This window comes from Barbus barbus (assembly GCF_936440315.1).
Source record: "Barbus barbus genome assembly, chromosome: 17".
In the NCBI taxonomy this organism is placed as follows: Eukaryota; Metazoa; Chordata; class Actinopteri; order Cypriniformes; family Cyprinidae; genus Barbus; species Barbus barbus.
Genome location: NC_136745.1, coordinates 967,787 through 992,237, shown reverse-complemented (window position 1 = coordinate 992,237; position 24,451 = coordinate 967,787). Strand labels below are relative to the sequence as shown.

At 37.0% G+C, this 24,451-nt stretch overlaps 3 protein-coding genes across 3 annotated transcripts; 2 read left to right on the top strand and 1 right to left on the bottom strand.

Moving 5' to 3' along the window:
- Positions 1 to 354: 354 nt before the first annotated feature.
- On the bottom strand, positions 355 to 9,073 carry LOC306883160 (adapter SH3BGRL-like). Its single transcript, XM_079438278.1, has 4 exons — positions 8,154 to 9,073; positions 5,776 to 5,961; positions 1,903 to 1,983; positions 355 to 1,726 (listed from the first exon to the last, which is right to left on the bottom strand). The coding sequence occupies exons 1-4, from the start codon at positions 8,196 to 8,198 to the stop codon at positions 1,691 to 1,693; spliced, it is 348 nt and encodes a 115-aa protein (XP_079294404.1). The 5' UTR covers positions 8,199 to 9,073; the 3' UTR covers positions 355 to 1,690.
- On the top strand, positions 9,029 to 14,586 carry LOC306883161 (uncharacterized protein). The gene is made up of 6 exons (XM_079438279.1): positions 9,029 to 9,160; positions 9,872 to 9,898; positions 10,026 to 10,055; positions 10,414 to 10,461; positions 13,536 to 13,658; positions 13,866 to 14,586. Exons 1-5 carry the CDS (start codon positions 9,146 to 9,148, stop codon positions 13,638 to 13,640), a joined length of 225 nt encoding a protein of 74 aa, XP_079294405.1. The 5' UTR covers positions 9,029 to 9,145; the 3' UTR covers positions 13,641 to 13,658; positions 13,866 to 14,586.
- A 6,430-nt stretch (positions 14,587 to 21,016) lies between these two features.
- Positions 21,017 to 24,226, top strand: LOC306883192 (E3 ubiquitin-protein ligase RNF128-like; the record flags this gene model as incomplete). Its single annotated transcript, XM_079438314.1, has 6 exons — positions 21,017 to 21,241; positions 21,332 to 21,403; positions 21,874 to 21,956; positions 23,004 to 23,091; positions 23,178 to 23,292; positions 24,108 to 24,226. The coding sequence occupies 6 exons, from the start codon at positions 21,017 to 21,019 to the stop codon at positions 24,224 to 24,226; spliced, it is 702 nt and encodes a 233-aa protein (XP_079294440.1).
- Between the last annotated feature and the right edge of the window lie 225 nt (positions 24,227 to 24,451).

The following is a 24,451-nucleotide window of genomic DNA, read 5'->3' as shown; positions in this document are numbered from 1 at the left end:
AATGTGAATGCTGGACAGCCTGCGTTACACATGACTGCTGTGAGTTAGTGAAAAATGCCATCAGTGTTCTGAAATTAGTGCCAAAGTGACTTTAAACAAATGAATAAGATGAGATGGAGACAGACAGATGACAGATACGTGTCATATCAAATACAGGCAGTGTACAACAAAGTAAGTTATGTGATACTGTAAACAATGGCCCTACCATGGCAGAGACTGCCAAATGTACTGTACATGTTTGTACAGAAATGATTCATATCAAATGTTCTCATTATGTTACAATAATCTTGTGTGGAAAATGTGTACAGCTGCAATGAAAGTATGAGCTCAGGATCTGAAAGAATGACAACTGGTGTGGTCATTTGGATTTTTGTACTAAGAGTTTTGAAAATCTGCACCTTACACTGATAATAGTGAAAAAAGACTGCAATAACAATAAGTAACATCTAATGTTTTTTTAGTAATTTGCCCTAAAAAATAGAAAATTAACTCTATTAGTACGTGAAGGATACATAAGGCAAACATGCAGTTTGAAATATACACATTTAGTAAAAATAATGAAAGAAAAAAAAACCTAAAGTATAGCTGAAAAGAATATTTAAACATACAAAAATGCAAACTGTCATTACCAATATTTAAGAGTTTTTAAGACCCTTTTTAAAGACCCAATTAAAGAAAATTTAAGAAATAAATTGAAGGGAACACAATATGCCAATATGTTCTCTAAATGTAAATGTGTAAGGAGAACACAATGATTTGTGTTCGCAGCACTTTAACGTTTGAAAATACAACTTCCAACCGATCTCCAATACTTTTTCATTCATTTTATAAAATAAAAAAATAAAATAAAAATAAAAACATTTTACTGTACCTGATCACATATATATATGTTTTACTGTATTCTGAATACAGTAACTACTGCATTATTTTTGTCTTGTTTTCCAGTGCTTAAAAAGTCTTAAATCAAGATAGATGCCAAAAATAACATTTGATAAGTAGTCTTGTTTTCTGAGAAATGTATCAAAAATAACTGAATTTATGGTTTAAAAAAGGGCCAAATATATGCCAATGGGCTCAGAAAAATCTAATTATGTCAAAAGGAAAACAAGATATAGACAGACAAAGATAAAAAAATAAGACAATATTTTCATGTTGCATCTCAATTAAATTTGAATGATAGTTGTATTGGAAAAAAGAAGAAAAAAATTAAAACATTAACATTAATATTCAATTACAGAAGATGTTCATGTCAGACTTCATGAATTTAAGACCTTCTGCTCCAATTTAAGACCAAAGGTTTTAATTTGTGTACGGCCGAATCAAGGCTTTTTAAGGCCCACAGAAACCCCGAATATATGCACAGATTAAATGTAATTTGAACCACATACCTAATGAAGAACATTCAAGCATAAACCTAACATAAACTGTATGATTAATGATAAACTGTCAAATCCTGACAACAATTAAAATCTACTTTGCACATCTAGGCTATTTGGACAGCTGGAGAAATACTTTCAATTCAGTTTGAACAGTTCAATCAATAAGATGGACTTTTGAGTGGACCAATAACTCATAACATTCATCACATCACAATTTCATGGATGCAAAGAAAAAAGAACCAACATGAAAATAAACTCGATCGTCAGAAAGTGCAGGAGTTCTTGAGCTCTGCTAGAGCCGCTTCTCTAGATTACATCTGCGTTTTCTTAGACAGCGCTTCTGCCTCCTGTGAAGAAACACACAGAAACCCAGAGTCAGTTCCAGTCAGCTGTGAGAAGCTGTTCAGGACAGCAGAAGAAGACTAGAGCAGTGTGTGCTCATTAGATGGACATCAGCACTACATTCCTACAGCGGACGCATGCGCTGGGAATAAAGGAGTCTTTATGTCCCTCAGACACATACCTTTGAGCCTGGAGGCGCCGTCAAGCCCAGGAACGCATACACAGCATTGTCCTCACGAGCACAGAAGAACGCCTCGTAGTTCTGGAGCACAGAAGCAAAGGAAAGCACTGCTCAAGTCTTACAGTCTGGCTTTGAGTCAGACAAAACACAAGACATCACTTAATAGGATACTGGTCAAATTACTCGTGCCGCTCAGTGAAAACAGACTGATATAGATTCATTTTGATTGCTTGTCATGTATTAGTGTAAACTTCATACTTAAAATCTTTTTTGTTTTTAAACCTGAAAATATCATAAGGAATAGTCTGGGTTAAATATGTTATTAAAGGAGTCACCAAGAAAATAAGATTATATCATCATTTATTCAGCCTCATGCCTTTCTAACCTTGTACGGCTTTTGTTTTTACTGGGAAACACAACAGAAGATATTATGAAGAATCTTTCAGTCGTTTTTGCCAGTGGGACCTTTCATGCTCCAAATGATGATCAAAATTTTAGTTCATGAGATGATTTATTTTATGGTATAGTTATTATAATATAATTGTTTTTGTAATTTAATTTTATTTTTGAACATAAGAATGGAGCAAATTACAAACAATTCAGGTTCAAAATACTGATTATTAAATTTCTGTAGTATGTCATTTTCTTTTCCCAACAACAAAAAATAAAATATGAATATGTAAATAAGCATAATACAGGCACTTTAACAAAGCACATATACTGCAGTAGGTGTATATTATGCAGCTGCCACTTTAGGACCAAACGCACAGATCCAGTCACTTGATAAATCGTGACATATTCAGTACTGTTTCCGGCTGCAAGCCTCTACTCTGATTCAAGTGTGCCTTCTAAACAAGACACAGATACAGCACACGCTTAAACTAATCTACATGGTTCACACTGCAGTCTCAGGGCTATATTGGCTTTGTCCAAATACCCACACTTGTGGTCTTGGCCACTTGAGAGCGCGTGGGCGCAACAGGAAGTAAGTGCGCAAGACTGTCCCAGGTCTTCAGAATGCCAAAGCGCAGTGCCCTCAACACACACTAAATCCACAACATCTCCAATACTGCTCCGGAGCGCTGTTTGAGGCTAAGTGTATCCCATCATGCATCATATTCTGGAAATAAATCGTGAGACTTTTTGCCAAGATATCACGAGAGGTCACGTAAACCTTTCCAATGTAAGTTAAATATTAATATAATAATTAGATATTGCAACTGCTTTTTATCATTTAATTACAAGCACCACAAATTAAATTATGTCAAGTTATAGGGACTACTGAACGGACATTTAGAAGTTGATTTTAAAATGCAAAGTATTTCAGATTAAAATTAAAATAAAGCTATGTAAACACTTTTACAACAATATAAGTGTGTCCCATCAGGTAATGAAAAGTTCGACACACTTGTGGTCTTCTTCCTCACTTGAACACTTGGGCCAAACACTGGAAATACGTCATTTAAGTAGTCAAGTGGTCAAGTGCAAAGACTGCAAGTGTGGGTATTTGGACAAAGCCATTTTAACAATTCTGAAAAAATGAATAGCTGCATGGCCAACTGACATGTTTGGTAAGATATATGCGAGAACTAGTGATGTTTGACATGACTAGATTTTTGAGGATTGTGTCAATGAATGTTTCAGTTTGATTTGAAAGTGAATAAACACTAAACATCAATATATGCTGTGCTTCTCAACAGCATTGTGAGTTAAGTTGATCGTAGAGACCACTGGTGGAAACGGTTTTACCACCTACAGTGCCCTCCAAAAGTACTGGAACAGTGAGGCCAAATCCTTTATTTTTGCTGTAGACTGTAAACATTTGGGTTTGACATCAAAAGATGAATATGAGATGAGAGATTAATATTTCAGCTTTTATTTACAGGTATTTTCATCTGGATCTGATACACAACTTAGAAGAGAGCACCTTTTGTTTGAACCCACCCATTTTTCATGTTACCAGAAGTATTGGAACAGATAGAATTAACAGATTAAAGTGAAAAAGACTTAATATTTAGTTGCAAATCCTTTGCTTTCAATAACTGCATCAAGCCTGTGACCCATTGACATCACCACACTTTAGCATTCTTCTTTTGTGATGCTTTTCCAGGCTTTCAGCGCAGCCTCTTTCAGTTTTGGGGGTTACTCCCTTCAGTCTCTTCTTTAGCAGGTAAAATGCATCCTCTACAGGGTTTAAGTGTGGAGATGGACTTGGCCGGTCTAAAACCTTCCACTTCTTGCCCCTGATGAGCTCCTGTGTTGTTTTGGCACTATGCTTTGGGTCATTATCTTGCTGCATGATGAAGGATCTCTCAATCAGTTTGGTTGCATCTTTCTGTAAATTGTCAGACAAAATATTTCTGTAGACTTCTGAGTTAATTTTGCTGCTGCCATCATGTGTTACATCATTAATGAAGATTAATGAGCCTGTCCCAGAAGAAGCGATGAAAGCCCAAGCCATTACATTATTTGTGTAATGTGTACTATAATGTACACCTGTGTACCCTGTGTTTCAGATGAGCTTGTATGTTTGGGATCAAGAGCAGATCCTTTCTTTCTCCAAACTTTAGCCTTTCTGAGATGCCCGAACACCTGAGAAAAGATAATGCCAACCCCTCAGAGGATTTCGGAGGATGCCAACGCTCAGACAACATACAGAATTACCAAATGACCACTGGAACCAGTTGAGACCTTACAATCTAACTTTGCTGTAGTTGGAATTGAACTGCTGGTTTGTTTGGCCAGAGGAGAACTGGCCCCCGACTGAGCCTGGTTTCTCCCAAGGTTTTTTCCTCCATTCTGTCACCGACGGAGTTTTGGTTCCTTGCCGCTGTCGCCTCTGGCTTGCTTAGTTAGGGACACTTCATTTCCAGCAATATCGTCGACCTGATTGCAATTTTTTTTCTTTTTTCATTTTACACTATTGACACACTATTTCCTTTTTTTTGGGATATTGTGCAGTTGCTTTGACACAATTTACATTGTTAAAAGCGCTATATAAAGGTGACTTGACTTGACTTTTCCATCACTTTGGTCCATAAAATCAGTCCATAAAACATTGTCCCACAATTTTTGAGGCTCGTCTGCTATTCTTCTTGCTAATGAGTGGTTTCTTCTGGTGTAGCCTCTGTACTTTTGTTCATGAAGTCTTCTGCGAACAGTAGATTGTGATGCCTTCACTCCTGCCCTCTGGAGGTTGTTGCTGATGTCACTAACAGTTGTTTTAGGGTCTTTCTTTACAGCTGTCACAATGTTTCTGTCATCGACTGCAGATGTGTTCCTTGATCGACCCGTTTGAGGTGTTACTTAGTACACCAGTGGTTTCTTTCTTCCTCAGGAGAATCCAAATGGTTATACTTGCTATTGCCAGTGTTTGTGCAATGGTTTGATTGATTTTCAGCTTCTCTCAGCTTCACAATTGCTCGTTTTTCACCCATAGACACCTCTCTGGTTTTCATGTTGGTTACACGTCTAACTAACTATAAATGCAGTCTGCACGGATCTGAAACTGAGCGCAGACATTCAGTGCTATTTATTGTTTGAATAATCAGTTAATAGGACACACCAGGGCAACAAAACACACGTCAGTCACATGTTCCAATACTTTTGGTAACATGAAAAATGGGTGGGTTCAAACAAAAGGTGCTATCTTCTAAGTTGTGTATCAGATCCAGATGAAAATACCTGTAAATAAAAGATGAAATATTAATCTCTCATCTCGTATTCATCTTTTGATGTCAAACCCAAATGTTTACAGTCTACAGCAAAAATAAAGGAATTGGCCTCACTGTTCCAATACTTTTGGAGGGCACTGTACTTAGGCTTGCGATGCTTTTGAGAAAGGAGAGTATAATATCTCTCATGAGCACACACCCCACAGTATGTGTCCTGGTTGAAGATCTGAGGAGGCAGAGGGTTTCCTGTGGCCGGCCGGAAATCATCGGGGACGTGTTCTCGCATCCACTTCCTGTTATCCTCATCAGCTGCGATGTCACATTCCTCAAACTCTATCTTATTGACTGCCAAGAAGCCCATCACATCCTGCTGCTGTTTCTTGATCTGAGGGACACAGAATATTAAAGCACACAATAAAGCGATGGGCGTTTCATGTGTGAAAGCAGTATTATTTACAGTGGACTTCACATGTATCAGTTTTTGTTGAGTTACTGCCTTTTCAGAAAAATAGGATATTATGAGCATAACTATTGTTCTGGGGAGGGTTTCAATTAAAGTGTTAATAATTTTTTTTATTGTGAATCTCAAATACAGACACTGCTGGAAAGGGTTCAAATATGCAGAAGATGTTGAAAAAGCAAAGAATGCTGGAGAGAACTGGAAGACAAACAAGGGACTCGTGAACAACTATCACAGGTGAAAAAAACAGTTGTGGAACATCCCAGTAACAACACACAGTATTAAGAATCAGTCTATGTCAACTAGAACTGAATCTATTTACTCTTCATTTGCATAAGGTTGAAGGATTCTCAACTTTGTCATGTCGAGCGACACGCCCACATCCGGTTGCCAATGGTTGCTGTCGCCGGAAATCGACCAGCTCTCTATTGAAATCAATGGGATCTTGTCGCTTTGTCGCGGCTTTATTCTGTTGAAATGAATACCATTTTGCAGATTTAGAAGCGAGTGTCTGTATGTATTTTTTTTTAATTGTATATGTTTCTTGTGTTCTAATCACGTTAAAGTTTTTACTCTCCAGACTATTTTTGGTACTCTTTGTGTGAGAAGTAAAACTTGCACATTTTTTGTATCATATCATTACATAATTAATTCAGCTGAATGACCTTTGAACTGAGAAATTTCCTGGATCTCTCACCCATTCAGTTTGTTGGCCCTCGAGATCCAGTGTCTTTAGAGTTCAGCTTCGACCCTGATCAAACACACCTGTCTGTGACTGTCTAGAGATCACGAGCACCCCCATCAGGTGAGTTTGATCAGGCTTGGAGCTCAACTCGCCTAACTCTGTGAAACGAGGCAGTGTCACAGGCTTTCCTGTAGCTCAAACAGTAGAGCATGGCGCTAGCAATGCCAATGTCATGGGTTCGATTCCCAGGGAAAGCAAGAGCTGATAAAATGTAAAAACTGTAACTTGAATGCAATATAAGTCGCTTAGCGTCTGCTAAATGCATAAATGTAAATGTCTCCATTACAATATGATTTGCTTATTACGCTTCCCATGCTCCACAAATCAGCCTGAAGGGGTCAGTTTGGTGGAAACACAAGGACTAACTAGAAACTCAAGCAGTGTTTCCCAACACTTTTCCTGGAGACACACAAACACAAAGATGTATTTTATATCACATTTTATGACTAGGGTCTCTACAAGCAGACATTAGTCAGGGTAGCACCATGTTTCATTTTTGACAGGAATAAAAATAACGCTGAGGAACTGTGCGTTCCTAAAGTTATTTAATAATTTACCAACTATAACAACTAAACTTGAAATATAACAACTAAACTGTGTCAACACAGAACAAAATTGGAATTTTAATTTGCAATGGACTAAAAGTAAGAAAGAAAAAGCGTAATGGCTTTAGTCTGCTGTTGGCTGAAGTCTGGACTAGTGTCGTTCCAGAGTTACATAACTTACACAACTGTGTTCTCTAACTCACCAAATTAGGAAGAGTTTGAGCCAAACGAGCTGCTGGAGGAAGAGCTCCCTCTAGATACACACTTATTTCACTTTCTACAGTTAGGATGCAAATACAACAGGCCTATCAGCTAAACACCCCGAGTCTGTGCTCATGCAGTTACAGTCCAGATCAATGCAGCTACTGTTTCTCTGGAGAAGTCTTGAGCAGAAGTGATTAGATGTCAGAGGAAGTGGTAACTTCAGCAGCATATGAGAGTTTGTGTCTGTTTCTCTGCATGCCTACACAAGACTGCTGTACTATAGTCCGTGCTCACATTACATTTGCTAATAAATGTTTTCAAACTACCTATAATAAGAATAATAATAGGAAGAAGTCAAATAAGAATAATATATTAGGCTACAACCAAACATTTTCGTGATTACCAAAAATGTTACACATTTATAGTCACAGTTTTGTTGTTACTTCACTAAAACTGTGGTAAATCATAAAAATCTAAAGATATTAATTGTGGACTCTTCTTGCACGGTTTGTTTCTATATTCATTCACAATGACTTTTCTTTGGTAACACTAACTGTTGTCTTTGGTCGTAACTGTGGTAAATGTCTGGTTACAGTCGCATGTGGTGCATCTGAAGTTCTTACCGATGTTGATCCGGAGGATGAAGCGATGTAAACTTTAATCACCATAATGACAGATTCCTCAGAAGCTAAGAGCGATGATCAAACTCCAGATTCAGCTCAGTCCCGATGAGAATGTGTGCTTCAGCCCTCCTCAATCCCCGCCTCTGTTTCATCACAGACACAACTGATCAAACTGCTCCGACACCTTCAGCTTCCTCAAAACAACTTCTAGCAAACAGTGACTGTGCACTCGAAAGATGAAGTTTAATGCATCGACAGTCGCGTTATGATCTCAGTATGATTCACTCAGTGTTATATGACTGGTGTAATATAGTTTGTTTCATGTGCATCATGCCACATCTGTAACTCTGTGACACGTGTGTGTGTGTGTGTGTGTTGTTTCCAGCGAACAATGTTGCAGTTTCAGCTTCATGTTAATTTGTAACACCGCGCGAGCGACGCGACAGAGTATCAGTCAGTGGAGGACGCTTGATACACGCTCGCGCGCGACTAGCGCGCTGCTCTTTTGTCTTCATTTTTTTTTTTTTTTTTTATAATCTGGTTTTGCGAAACAACCCCTAAACCCGACTCGATTCCAGGGCGCCATCTTGAGTACAGAACTCGCAGAAATAAATCACCCCGTACATAAACGGCACTGAAATAGCAAAAGATTAAAAACAAAACAAGGGTCGCAGATTGTTTTCCTCGTGAAGAGTAAACTAATAAAGACGCACACATAAGTGTAGAGGAATGAATACTCAGTCAACATTTTCTTATGGTACTGTCGACATTTATCATAAAAACCGGCTCTTGGTGTTTGGCTCTCAGTTCTCAGCGCTGATTGGTCTATCTAGGCATCAGTCGAGTTTAAGCCCCTCCTCTTAACCCATTCAGTCCCTTGCTGTAGAGGTCCTGCGTGTTTACTGCTGTGTTTAAGAAGTGAGTCGAGCTGAGTTCTGTTCTAAAGCAGCTGATTCTCCGCGTGTTTGGCAGAATCTCTCTAGGAACCCAACATGCCTAAAAGAAAGGTAACGTTATGCATGCTCTCTCTCTCTCTCTCTCTCTCTCTCTCTCTCTCTCTCACACACACACACTCCTGCATCAGGGAGGCGTTGTTCGGAGATAATAGTCATATTCATGTTTATTCACCGCATTGCAAAATATAGATCAGCATACGTTTATATTATATAATACAATATGATTTCTATGATTTAAGCCAGAAATCCTATGTTGAGTGTGTTGATTGTGGTCGCGCGCTCAGTTTGTTTTGCTGGTGTTCATTAATGGAGTCAGCCATGCTGTGCAGGAAGAAACCCAACACAATCAGTCCCGAAACATCCACTCATAATAAATACGAGCTGTGCGATGTTAAAGACTTCACTGATGGAGAACAGACGGATATGGAGAATAACAGTGTTATTATTGTATAGTCTTTGTTCTTGTGATGTGTAATGGCGCAGCTCGCGGGTAAGGGTTGGTTGAGCTGAACTCAGCTGGGTTCATTACACAGGCCACTGGCTTCCTTTACTGCTTTATATGTGCATCCACTATCCTCACTTACATAGATCAACTACAGTGCCCTGCACCCACTAGCAAAAAATATCAAAAATTATATCTGCTGTCTGAATAACTTTTGGTTTGACTGTATGTGTAATATATATATATATATATATATATATATATATATATATATAATTTTTATTTTATTTTTTTTACTTATTTATTTTTTTTTTTCACAGAAAGCAGACAGGGATGCCAAGGATGAGGTAAAATATTTTCATATGTAAACTGTTAAAATGTCACTTGGTAACTTTGTTAGGTTAATTGTTTATTGAAATATTTCTCCTTTATTTATAGTTGTGTGCTTTTTACTTATACATGTCCTCTTTTCAGCCTCAGAGGAGATCTGCACGGTTATCAGCAGTACGTATGTTATCATTTTCAGAGTGTGTGTGTGTGTGTGTGTGTGTGTGTTTGCTAATAGACTGGTTACAGGAAACGTGTATTTGAAATTCCCCACCAAATCTAATATAAATGTATAAATCATTAATGGAAATGTTAATTGAAGTTTTAAAAACGAAATCTTACTGTAGAAAATACAGTAAATACTGAAGTACACCCAATACTGGAATTTTTAATTTTAGTTTACTTTTAACAAATTCAACTTAAGAAAAACAAAAACTTTTCATTAAAATGTTTGACTGTTATAAATTTAATTTTTTTCTTGTAATATGAGTTGAACAGTGTCTCAACACATATCAAGCATGTATTTCCTTCATAGAGACCAGCTCATGTGAAGGCTGAGCCCAAACCAAAAAAGACAACCAAGGTAAATACTACCAGACACTAAAGATGCACCGATTCTGATTTTTTGGAAGTGTGATCTGATACCGATTTTCTTTCTAAGAACTATAATTGACAGCATATACAAACAAAAATCTATGCACATTTCAATTTACATAATAAAATAAATGATTAAATAATACAATTCACCCTGGACTAAGTCACAGATTTAAACAACTCTCAAAATAAAGTGCTCTGTGACTGGAAAGAGGACGAAATAATGAACTTAAAATGAGTTGCTGTATGTAACAAATCAGATGTCATTTCTTACCGTTTATAAATGGTCATTTTCCCCCCTAACATTATTAAATGTGTCATCTTTCACATCAAATTCTTACTTTGTTTCAAGTAATTCAGTTAGCATAATAATAAACTGTAAATGAGTATTAAACTCCATCTTTCCACCGCTGAGGAACCAGAAGCTGCATCTGAAGAGGCATTAGATGTATTTACAGACAGTTTGATGAAGCTGAGCTGCCATAAATGCATTTACACTGCAACATTTCAAATGCAGAAATCATTTTAGAAGATTAATGTTTTGCATATTTTTTAAACGTACAAATAAATGTTGAATAAATGCAGTGATACTTTTAAATATGACTAAACCACCAGTAGGTGGCGGCAAGTGTCTGTTTTAATGAGTGCATCATTGATTCAAACGCCTGATTCATTCAGAAACGAGGCTGTGACTGTCCTTATGAACGGGCCACTGAATCACGACTCACTCGATTCGCTCAAAAACGTGGATTCATTCCGTAACGAAACACCGCTGTGTGCTGCTCGGAGACGCAACAGTTCTGCTGTGGCTTTGATCGGAACTATGTTCATCAGCTAAATTGAGCAAAAACAGACAATATTTTGTCACTTAATTTGAACTTCTTGTTTAAATACTATTGTATAAAATCAGAGTCCCGTTGCAATCGTTTTGGTATTGCGGGGAAACATCACGGCCGTATAATGTTGCATATCTAAAGCATATATTGTAAATATCTTTCTTCTACCGCAGTATGCATCTGTACATGTCTGTGAGTTACTGTGTGTGTGCCGTCTCTCTCACACACTCACTCAAGCTGTGCAAGCCTCATCCGGCACGACATGAATACAGTATCAGTCGCCGTTTACACTGAACGCCATTCAAATTAGAATCATTCTCAGGCGGAACGACGTGTTTACACACGACTGAGTGTGTGACGGGAATCAGCAAGACATGAGACTGACCAGCCGGTCACCGATCCGGGCCGGTCATGTGAAAAATCATCCTATCACTGGCCGATCAATCAGTGCATCTCTACCAGATACCTAACAAACCAGCAATTAAACTTTAATATTAGAACGGTGTTCAGTGTTTCCCCTGCCGTTATATCCTCCCCATTGTATTCAGTGTCCCCCCCCCCCCTTGAAGGTCAAGTTAGTTTTATATTCTCTATAGCGCCAGATCATTTAAGTAATTTAAGGTTACCTTTCCTATAGAACAGGGGTCTCATTTATAAAACTCTCTGTAGATTTCATCCTAAAAGTGTACGTAGGCACAAAAGCTCGATTTTGTGTACGCACAAAAGTTTTCAGATTTATAAAACCATGCAGAACCTGCACAAAAATCCCTTCATAAATCCTGGTCAGGGGAAGATTGTGTGTGCGTGCATCTCCACCCAGTATCCTCCCTCAAATCACCATATATGAAGCTTACAACACCTCGTTTTACTATGCTTAACCTCATCTGCATATCATTTCCATTCATATTCCCATCCACGTGACACCATGTTTAATACTGTCAAAGGTGCAACACACGGACTATAAATGCCATTTGAGCCATACACATTCATTTGTATTGCTAAAAATCATCCAGTATGCTTGTGTTTTAGAGTAAATATATCAAAATATCCATAAACTGTTTAAAATAGTTCTAAGAAAAAATGGAGATTCTCATTAATTTCCACTGGAAATATTGAAATAGTATTTCAATTATTTTAAAACATAAATTATATTAATGCAGTTTTGCTGATAAGGTGAACATCTTAAAATATTGCAGTGTAAATCCAATTATCTGACTCTGTGTCATTGATAAAGTATTTTTAAAAAGGAAACATGCAAATCTGTTTTCTTCAAGTTGTATCCTTCAAATACAGTGTTTTTTTAATATTGTTGTGGGGATGCTTTAAACAACATTAACTCCTCCGTGCAGCTGCGGTTGTACAGTAAGCTATTATAATATCCACTGAATCCAGCAGTGCCCGCCACAATATCAAAGTAAGTGCGCATCATTGATCATTGTTCTCACTAAAATATTTCCTCATAACATGAGATCTGCAGTTTAGTTTAAAGATAAATTATCGTGCACCTATAGCACTCCTTGCTGTCATTAAGATATAATATACCACAGGAAAAGTTTTGTGTGTACGCAACGGTTATAAATGAGGCCCCAGATCTATACCTTGTCGTTTTATTAAACTATATAGCCTTATGTTATTCATCTTATTTACACGATGGCATGTCATTCTAAATGAGGACATAAATACATGAACAACATCTCCAGAACTGCTCGGAGTCACTTCATGAGCATTTTACCGTTTCATTTGAGTAAAACTAGCATCTTATCACAAAGAAATTTAAAGGTATTCATGGCAACCTATCAAAATAAAAGTTCGTTTTTTTTTTTTTTTGGGGGGGGTTATACATTGATGTGACGTTTCATGATTGTAATTAATTAGACATGCATTTTGTTTAATGAAATTTAATTTCATAAGGAGTACAGAAAAATTAAAACAGAAAAAAGTGTATTTCATAGGTCCCTACAAAGGTGATCACACTCACGCCAGTGGCCCAAACCCCCCCAAAAGTAAACCAAGGGGAAATACTGGTGTTAGTTACTTAGTCAGTTTATCCCCATATGTGAGTTTGCAGCATATTCACAGGCAAAATCACAATAAGCATATATAAACATACACCATGCACAATAAATAGTTTCGGTGCTGCAGCATTCAAAGGACTGTAATTGTGAGTTTGCACATGTGCAAATATTCTGTTTAACGCATTGCTGCCAATGACTCACTTCCTCTGTAGAAAGACAAAGCAGCCAATGTCAAAAAGGAGGATAAAAAGACCAAGGTGAAGGCCAAGGAGAGCTCTGAGTCTGCAGCCAGCGAGGAGAACCACTCCGATAACTGAGAGGCCAAGACCAACGCGGTGTGTTATAATATCACTGCACATTAAACTTTCCATAGAAACACTGCAGAACCATGTCGCTTTTTTAAATAAGCACATTTTACTTTCATTTTGTGTTGACTGTGGAATAAAATCATGGAAATGCTGTTACACTAGGATGTTCTTCATATCTTTTGAAATGAAAAATTCATTATTCTTAATGATTTCTTCCTCTCAACCCATCTTCAGGTCACAAAGACTCAAAAAGCAGCGAAGGAAGCGAAATCTGAGTAGCACTATTGCCTCCCATCAACACGTCACCGCTCCTCATCACTCCTAGTGTTGTGTCATTGTCCAACATCCAAGGCATATTGTTCACAGAGAAATATTTTTATCAATGGTTTTATAAGTATCAGCACAGATTTTTTAGCACAAAATTAAGCTAAATGCTGAGCACCCTGTAGATCTGCAGCGATTGTCTCTGCAAGAACGCCACGCTAAAGGTATTTTTAAATGCCATTTATTGGTATTGATAACTTATTTGGTCTAGAAAAATCATACCTGCCTCTAGAGTTTGGAGTGTTTTCTTATAGTGTTTCCACATTCTCTTTATCCTCCTTCCTCACACTTGTTTTTAAAAACTGGTTATAAATGGCTGGGGGAAATTGACTTTTTTATCCTTGTATATTTTCTTTGCTATTTAGTCATTTGTCCTAGATTTTGGTGTATTATTCATAACGGGGGGGGGGGGTCACAACCTTCAAGCAGAGATTGACAGGGCTGATATAGTTCACTGTATCTTGAAGAGAAATCTAAAAATTTAAAATGGCAGCTTATTAAATGATTTTTTTTTCATGCAAATTGTATTTTTATTTTTTTTTACCATGTGATTGACGTGTTGAAGTCTGCAGGTTGTTATGTACACTCTCCGATGTTGCAGTGTCTGCTAATAAAAAAAGGGTGGAATTTTCCTCACTTTTGCATCTCCCTTTTTAATTCAGACATTATAAACTACAGCAATACATTTTATGAGATTCATTGAAGAGTCATTGATCTCTGCTCACACTGGGCATTCTAGTCTCACTGACCTTCACACAGAACTTTGTCATTCAAAGAGACAGACTGAAGCTTGCATGTTTTGCAATTGCTTAACCTAATAAAGCATAATGTTAACTCAAAACATTGATTAGATTGGGAAATGGCCACTAGGGGGAGTTGTATCATGTTGGGCAATAGACATGCAAGAGAGAGTAAGTTTGTTTTCCATGTTTGACATGTGCATCATTTGTGTGTAATCTCTGCTGATTTACATTGACTACACAACAAACTGGTTATGATCATGCCATGGCACACTAAAAAAAAAAAAAAAAAGTTGAGCCAATTTAAAATATTAAGGCAACCATCTTCAGCAGAGTTTTGAGAAAAACAAGTTGAGAAATTTTCTTTAAAAAAAAGTTGAGAAAAATCTGCTGAAACTGGTTGCCTAAGAATTTTAAGTTGGCTCAACTGTTTTTTTTATTTTTTACAGTGCAGTTCATCTTTCTCATACATACTAACAATGTCCTTGTGAACCTACCGTTCTGTTTGGAACATGGACACAAATGACTGAAAACTACATTTTGGCAATGCATGGAGAGGAGGAATGCACACTTCACTGCTTTGAAACAGAGAATTTGCTTTACTCTTCCAAATATGGAAGAGTAATGCATCAGCACTGATGTTTCTGAAGGACACACTTTGTCCCAAGGGTCAATGAAACTGAAAACCAACATAAAAAGAAGGGAGCAAAGGCATGACGAAAATAACAAAACAGAATTGGGGAAAGAATCGATCCTTGCGGCACACCACACAACAGCAGAGCTGAATTTGAGGAGTATTCTCCAAACGTTAGAGAAGCTTGTCTTTATTCACATACCAACACACTTCTTTAATCGAGCAATACAAATGTTATGGTTCATTGTTTTGAAAGCAGAACTAAGATCTAAAAGAACAAGAACTATAGGGTAACCAGTGTCAGAAGTCAGAAACAGATCATTTAGGACAGTAACCAACTCAGTCTCAGTAGAAGGATATTTTATAAAACCAGAATGAAATACTTCAAATATGTTATTTCCTTCCAAGAATCTTTGACAAAAGCCTAAAATGTGATAAAACAGCTGGTTTTAGATTTTGTTTTTTAATAAACAGTTTCAATAAGGGGTAGCTTTAGAGTGATGCAAGTTGCAAACCAAGTGGAAAATACAAGGGCTTGGACCTTCCCCTGGTGTATTTATTCCCCTCAGGACCTATGTTATATCCAAAAAACTGGATAGATGGCTGAAGGGGCTCACACTTCTCCAGTTTAATGAAACACAGAATGCTCCCACAGCTTTCCCAGTACAAGCACCATATGTTGACCATGTCTCATTCCAGGAGTAGATGAGGATGCTGTTAATGTTGATGATGACAAGGTTCCCCCCGAACAAGTTGTTCATGAATCACTGGAATTCAGAGCAAGCGTTGGTCAGGCCATACGACCTGATCTTATATTCATAATGGCCAGTGCAGGTCACAGAAATGGTCTTCCACCCATCTCCCTCCTGTATCTTGTCACGGTTGAAGGCACTGTTTAAGACCTGCTTTGTAGTGTTTGGCGACATACTCCATGGTCATATCGTCCTATCGTCAGCCTGTGAGATCGGCAATACACAATATTATCGTGATCATTTATTTAATTATTTACTTAATTAGTTTCATAGCCGGATAGTGAACCAACTCCAGAGTATGGATAAAAACAGCCTAATGTTAGTGGAATCATTATATTGTATTAATCAAGTAGCATATGGATGTCTTGTCATAAAATATGTTTATGAATGAATTTGTATTTGACATTGACAGCAATTTAAAAGAAACATTGTAAGTTACCAATTATGCTTACATTTCCTTATTTATTCAAAAAGCGGCTACAGAAAATGAGCAAAGAACATTTACATTACCAAAGAACATAATCACTGGCTTTAATCTAGCGCAAGTTTATGCACTTTAAAAAACACTCCCATTATAATCAGTGAAGCCTTCTACACTGTATGATGAATACATCTCTTATACTTTCATCGCACGTACATCTGCACTTTGTTGTTTATGATGAGAGAATTCGCAAGAGAGCTGAATTCAGTCAGCGAGCATGGGCACTGAACAACAAAACACTGATAGATCATTGATACACGATACTATCTGAGCAATCCTAATGCTTTTTGAACACTGTCACTCCTCAAAGTAGCTTGAGAGCTGTGGAGGACCAGAGGAAGAGGATATTAGATGGCTATGTTGTTAAAAGCTCTATAGTCAATGCAAGGCCTCAAACCTTTCTTGACCACGAAGAAGAAATTTGAAGTGGCAAGGGATATATATGTATTCCTGGTTCAACACCTCCTCCTGGAAGCAGGTCTCTCCCCACACTAGCACCTCCCCTTATTAGAAGATGAGGAGGTTTCGCACAGCATTCAGAGATGATATGGATGCCAGCTCCACAGTAAAAAACACATTTTCATGCAACGAGCGATTCATGCCACAGTGATACCCAGACAGTTGAAAGAAACGCTCAAATTCCCTACTTGTTGTTGTAGTCAGAGAGATGCAGACAGACTGAAGGTGAATGAGGAACGTGTGTGTAAGATCAGTAGTCTGGGAAGAATGAGTGGAGAAGAAGAGCCTGGTGTTGGCATGACAGTTATGATGTAATGGCTAATGGCAAACTTCAGAATGCGGAAGTGAGATACAATGATCACAGTTAGTTTATAGTTTATCGTTTATTTCTATGACCAGCTACAACTGGTTTATATCAATTTCAATATCAATACTCATATGGAACATTGTGCGGCAAAGCCTCTCTCTTTAAATCCTCCATTGTTCTTAGTCCGGTCCCACTATTGTACTTATAGGGACAAATTGACCCATTTTTACCATTCTTTTATCCTTCAAAAGACCTGAAGGAAGGATTCCTTCAGGTGGTAGCAAACACTAGATTTTCTTTTTTTCTTTTACCTTCTGTTACATCAAAACAATCGGATAGACAGGTCAGTTTCACAAAACACATTGTTGCAGCCCCTGCCTTCATATCTGTATAGAAGAGAAAAACAATTCTAGTGTTTGTTGCCATCTAGTCAAATGATCTAAGACTACAAGTAAAGAGATGGAGTAAACTCGGCCTCTAGAAAAAGCTTTTGGAGCATTTTTATTAGATGTTTTTACTAGAATTATTAGTGTTTTTTTTTAAACTGATTTAGGGTGCCCCCTTTAGATTAGAAATTTGATATAAGGAGTTAGGGTGGGGAAAAAATAATATTTTGTTACACTTTATTTTGATGGTCGACTTTAGACATTCTACTAACTATAAGTAACTTTGCAACTACATGTCAACTGATTCTCATTAATTTGCAAGCTGGTAAACCTGACTGTGAGTTACAGAGGGCTTAAATAGCAGCAGTTTCCTGAAAAGAAAGTACTAAAACCCAACCCTCTGAAATGAATATTATCTTAACCAGTGTTCAAGGTCCACTGCGATAATAACACCTCACCTGACATAAAAACATCTTATATTACCACCAAGAAGGCATCTGATTACTATTGATGGCCACAGAGTAATGTCAAAACACAGGTGTGTTTACCTGAGACAATGAAAGCCAACCTGAAGCTTAGAGCAATACATGGGCGTTCATGTATCTGGCTGTCGGTGTTTGTTTTCCAGTGCTGCTTCCAACTAAGCGCTTCCTTGATTTACTGGACTGCCTATGTTGAAGTCAGATACTTTGACAGAGTATCTAATGAAACAGTGGGCAGTATATGTGAGTGTGGCTTGTTTGAACCGGACTCACTCTTGGATTCAGCTTCTGGGCTTCTTGTGCTTCCCAATTCAGATCCTCTGGCGTGCGCGAAGAACACTACTTTCACCGCAAAACACCAGCCATGGATTGCCCTGATCAAAAAAGGACACTGTACACATTCACAGAAGATACAAGCTGCCCAGCAACAAGGAGCCTCTGCGGTGGTAATTTACAACATAGATGGGACGGGCAACGACACTAACCTGATGGCCCATGCAGGTATGAGAGTTTCTCTGTCTGGCAATCCAAGACAAGTCAGTTTGTGTTAAAGTATCTTACAGAATATTGTGCTGGAGTGTCTTACAGCACGCAGAGAGCAAGGCTAAGGTCATTCTCACAAGTAAACAACTCCATTAGATGTTTAAATAGTGGAAGAAAATAACCTTGAGAGGTTTAATCTTATTATAACCTCATTCTAAATGATGACTTATTCTTACTCCCAAGGCATAAAAGCATGGTCAAGCACCTTGCGAGTGAGTATTCATTTGAGAAGATATCGCTATATCAACTGAGAAATGAATTGTTTTTAACAGACTCTTTGTTTTAATCAGTTTAGACGCCATATTGAATCTAGCGCGGATGAAAGCGAGGCTGTGAGGGACAGATGCTCTGGATAAAGGTCATAGATCATGTCATTTTTACAACAACTTACAAAACTGTTTTATGGAGGGTTTTTTCTTTGGAAAAACATTTAGTTGAATAATTGGTATGTGGTTAAACTACAATCCACTGAACGCATCTGTCCCTCAAACCTCATTTTCATTCTTTAAAAAAATGTATAAATTAAACATTGCATTAACCTGACTAAAGCCTATTACTTGCCTTAAATACATGGCTAAAATTAGTTTTATATATATATTGTGTGCGTTCAGAACTATTTTTGGCCATACCATAAACCTAACCATTTCTCAACAATATAAAACGCACAACAGGCAGATAAAAAAATATAGTCACAACAATTTACTGTTGCTAAATTATTGTCTATAAAAAGTACAAACGTAACTCTTGTGAAGTCATATGACATCTTTATGTGAGGATCAGATTGAAATGAAGGGGTTTTGCTCAGTGAACGCGTGATAAATCCCAACTTTATCATGTGACAGCTGGTCAGCCAATCACATTTCACCTCAAAGCTTCTTCTTCAGGCAGTCATTTGAGTGTTATTATTAAATAATTCAATGAGTTAAACATACATTTCAGATGTATTTGCTAATTATTAAAAACATAGCTACATGCTAATTGAGTGCAAATAATTAATTAAGATCTCCCATCTTATTCTCTTAATGTCATAATGACAACAATTATCTACTCCAATTTCATGACTATAAAATTCTAATATAATTAATATAGCAATGTCTACAGATACCTTTTTGCATCTTAAAGGTCCATTCAGTAGTATGATCCTAAGTTTTGCATATTAAATGTATATATACTGTGTGTATATACAGTATATATATAGTGTGTGATTATGTAAAGAGTCATCTGAATGGTATAAAAGTGCTACCAATAAAGGGCTAATATTCTAGTAATATGCATGTTAATAAGCAACTAGTTAAGAGACCCTAAAATAAAGTGTTACCAAACTCACTAGTATCAGTGTAATTTACATAAAACTTGATCTTTGTGCTATTGGCACTTAAAGTACATGAAGAACAGCAATGCTAACGCTAGCTAAAGAACTAGCGAATGCACCATTAGTAATGACAAGCAATGCGTTCAGTGTTTGATGCCTTCTGAGTGGGTTATAAAGAGCTTTGTTTTTACATGATTGCAGGACTATCAGCTGCTCATATGATCATAACCTAACCATATACAGTCATGACAACCCTGGGAGCATGTGATTACTGTATGAATAACTCCTAACCTAAATCTACTTTCTGCTTTTTACATTTCAGTGGCATCATATCATAAAATAACTGTCAATTAGCTTAAACTTTAGGTTAACAAAAAAACTGTATATCTGGCAACTAATTTTTATACAGTCAGTGTTATATATGTTAGATAATTGTAATTTTTAGACTAAATCCGACAGACTTCATCAGCCAAAACGTGTTGGCAATATCAGTTTACATCTACAAACTTCTAAACATGGTCAAAATCCCAGAGATTAAAGCAAAACAACAACAACAACATATTCCATATGCCATGAAGTCATATTCCTTTGACCAACAGTGTTTTACAGACCAGTACCATTTAAGCTAAGGTGTTTTAGTATGGATTTTCTATTGTTATTTAATATAGTTTTAAATATGTTTTTAATCTATGAAATAAAACAGATACGTTTTGCAGTGCTTGACAAACATTTTAATCATACAAATAATCAACACGGCCTCTCTGCAGTCCAACCGACAGGAATTTGTCATAGTGATGGAGAATTATAGGTAACACTTTATTTGATCATCTAGTGAGATTTTTGGTACATTATGCACAAAGAGTCCAACAGCATGCATGAACTTGATCCTTGATACTAGAGTTTTCCAGTGAACTGTCGTGGTTAATATTGCAGTGTCTACAGATACCAGATACATAGTTGCCATCATGGTTGGCAATATTCTAGGCACAGAAATGGCTAACCTGGTGAAGAATGGCTCAGATGTGTACGTGGGGATCACAGTGGCCAATCCTCACAGCCTGTGGCACAGCAGCAGATGGGCATACGCGCTGTCCTTCACCTTCATCGGCGTAACAGCCAGCACCATGTTCTACTTCACTTTCGTCTTCATCAAACGAATCTACAGAAACCAGCAGCTCCAGATGCAAGAGGTACAGCGCTCAGCCGCTCTGAAGTCACTGGAGTTCAGAGTCAAATTCAGAAATCTCACTCATTCTGTTGTGTCATTCATTTCTGTGCAGAGGGAGATGAAGAGAGAGAATGAGAAGGCCATAGCAAAGTTAGAAGTGCGGACTCTGCGGACGGGCGACCCGGTACTGTGCCTTACAGACGGATCAGAGAGATATGTGACCTTGCAGCACAAAACCAGTCTTAAGTTGCTGGGGTATAAGTCCATTTCTCTTTTATGACAAAAATCATTAGGATATTAAGATCATGTTCCATGAAGATATTTAGTAAATTTCCTACCGTAAATATATCAAAACTTCATTTTTGATTAGTAATATGCATTGCTAAGAACTTCATTTGAACAACTTTAAAGGAGATTTTCTCAATATTTAGATTTTTTTGCTCCCTCAGATTCCAGATTTTCTAATAGTTGTATCTCAGACAAATATTGTCCTATCATAACAAACCATACATCAATGGAAAGATTATTTATTCAGCTTCAGATGATGTATCAATCTCAATTTCGGAAACTGTAACCTTATGACTGGTTTAGTGGTCCAGGGTCACAAACGAGTGTGTTGAGTAACTGTATTTGAGTTAGTCTGTGTGTTTGTAGGAGGTGGAATCGGAGGACGTGAGCTGTGTGGTGTGCACCGACTCGTTCAGACACCATGAACGGGTCACTGTTTTACCCTGCAGGTGCAGTATGAGGACAACATCAACATCACAGACATTTCAGAACATCAGTGTCAGTACAGCGCTTGAATTTCCATGCATTTTGACTATTTTCATTATTGTACGTTGCTTTTGTCAGAGCATTAGATGTTATATCAAGCAGAGATTCTGTTGAATGAAAGGAGTGTTTTTTGTGCCACACATGAGGCATATAATTGGAGAAGACATCAAATATAAAAACGTTATTATTTTATTGGTGACACTTTACAATAAGGTATCATTTGCTATCATTGGTTAACTATATTTGTTAACATGAATTAACAAATTAGAAACATTTACTGATCTCAGTTAATGCTATTTTTTAACATTTATTAAGACATTAAGAGTTGCATCTGTTCAAATTAGATGAAGGACCTGAGCTAACATGAACTAACAGTGAATAATTTTCCTAACTAACATTAACAAAGATTAGTAAATACTGTAACAAACATATTACTCATATTTTGTTTAGTATCTTTAACTAACACTAACTATTTAAACTTTATTGTGTTGTATTTTAAATGCACAGTGCACTAGTTGTTTTCTATGGGTTTTTTGTTTGTTTTTATTTAATTTTAATTAATTTTGTTTTTAAAACATGAATTAAATGAGAAAAACAAAACGAATGAAAATTCGGTAACACTTTACAATACGGTGTAATTTGTTAACATTAGTTAATGTATTAATTTAACATGAATGAACAATGCATTTATTACACTTACATTTTGCAGAACAGAAGATCCGTCGATATGCATTTGTTTCGTTATGTTCAGAGCAGTCATGTGAGGTGTTTTCAGAGGTTTCAGTGTCAGAGGTTATAGGATAATACATAATTAATTGACTTTAAAATATAATTTAATTCAGTGATGCAAATCAGAATTTTCATCAGCTGTTACTCCAGTTTTCGGAGTCATATGATCCTTCAGAAATCATTATAATATATTGATTTATTACCAGTTTTTGGCTACTCTACCCACCTCTGATAACTAATGAACCTTATTGTAAAGTTTTACTGAAAATTCTCTTTTCCAGACATTTCTACCATAAGAAGTGCATTGAGCCGTGGCTGCTGGAACACCCCACCTGCCCCATGTGTACGTTTCACATCCTCAAATACAAGGTGCGTCTGGCAAAGCCTGCAGAGTCGTCTTCATTCAGGAATGATGGATGCTGTGGTATTTATGGTTTGTTGCTGTACGTGTTCAGATTGACGAGGAGAGCGATGAGCCACCTTCATCATCATCATCATCATCATCGGGTGACACGTTCCGTCTAGCTGTGATCAGAACAGAGCAGCTCCTCACATCAGAAAACACAGACAGTGAGTCACATCTGCTCTCTTCTCTCTTCAGGTCTGTGATGATTAGTGGATTACGATGAACAACAAAACACTTTCATTGCATGGAAATACGCTTTCTTTACACATTCAATTAAATAAGTATTCAAGCTGTACCAATTTTTCTAACAGATATTTAGTTTTCTTGCATAGTAGTACATACTGTAGTTTAGCAGTGAAGTAGATGTTCTTACAGCTCCTGCAAGTTTATTAGTAAAACGGCACAACTTTTCAACCAGTCAGCTCTTCATCAGACAGTGTAGTAAATATTGCACTATTTTACTAATACACTTTCTGGAAGTTCAGTGTGTGGACATCTATACTTTTATTCTTTTTATTATTATTTCATTATTATTATTATTAATTCAGTAAAAACACAATAAAACAAGACAAATTAAAATAGTACTTCCAGAAATATTATGCAGTTATACTAAAAACAACGATTGAACAGCCACTATGTTAATAATAGCATGCTAATAACCAACGAGTTAATAGTGAGAATTGGTCCCTAAACTAAAGTGTTAATAATGTGGACTGAAAGCTTCATTATCCACTGAATGATGAATATTCTGTGTGCATGACACTTGGCAATAGATTTTCTGATTCTGAAATTAATACAAAAAATGTATTTGTGCTGTAGAGAAAGGGTGATACATAAATAAGAAAATCTAAATGAATAAAACAAGAAGAGATCCAGCAGTAGCTGATCAGTGTTTGCTGTTATCAGTGGCGTGCTGGACTGATGTGTATCTGCTGTTTACTGATGGCTGGTGCTTAATGATTTATCTTTATGACCGCAGCTCTTGGACGTCCATCAGACAGTGAGCCGGAGATTCAGACACAACATATTTATGAGAACATTGCATTTGAAGAAGAAGCAGAGAGAACAGAGCATCAGGACATCAACAGCCAGGATTAACACTACTGTAATATACTGTAACACTACTGTTTCAAATATTTCTGCATTTGAACATCACCAACAGGCAAAATGTGTGCAAAGTGTCAAAACAATAGACATATCCAAATACAAAAGTGAAGCGATGTACATTTCAATATTCTGAACGTTGTTTATTAAAAGCAGAACAACATTTAGTCTGCTGGAAATCAAACACCATTTCCTTTGTTTTTAAATGGGATGTCTAAC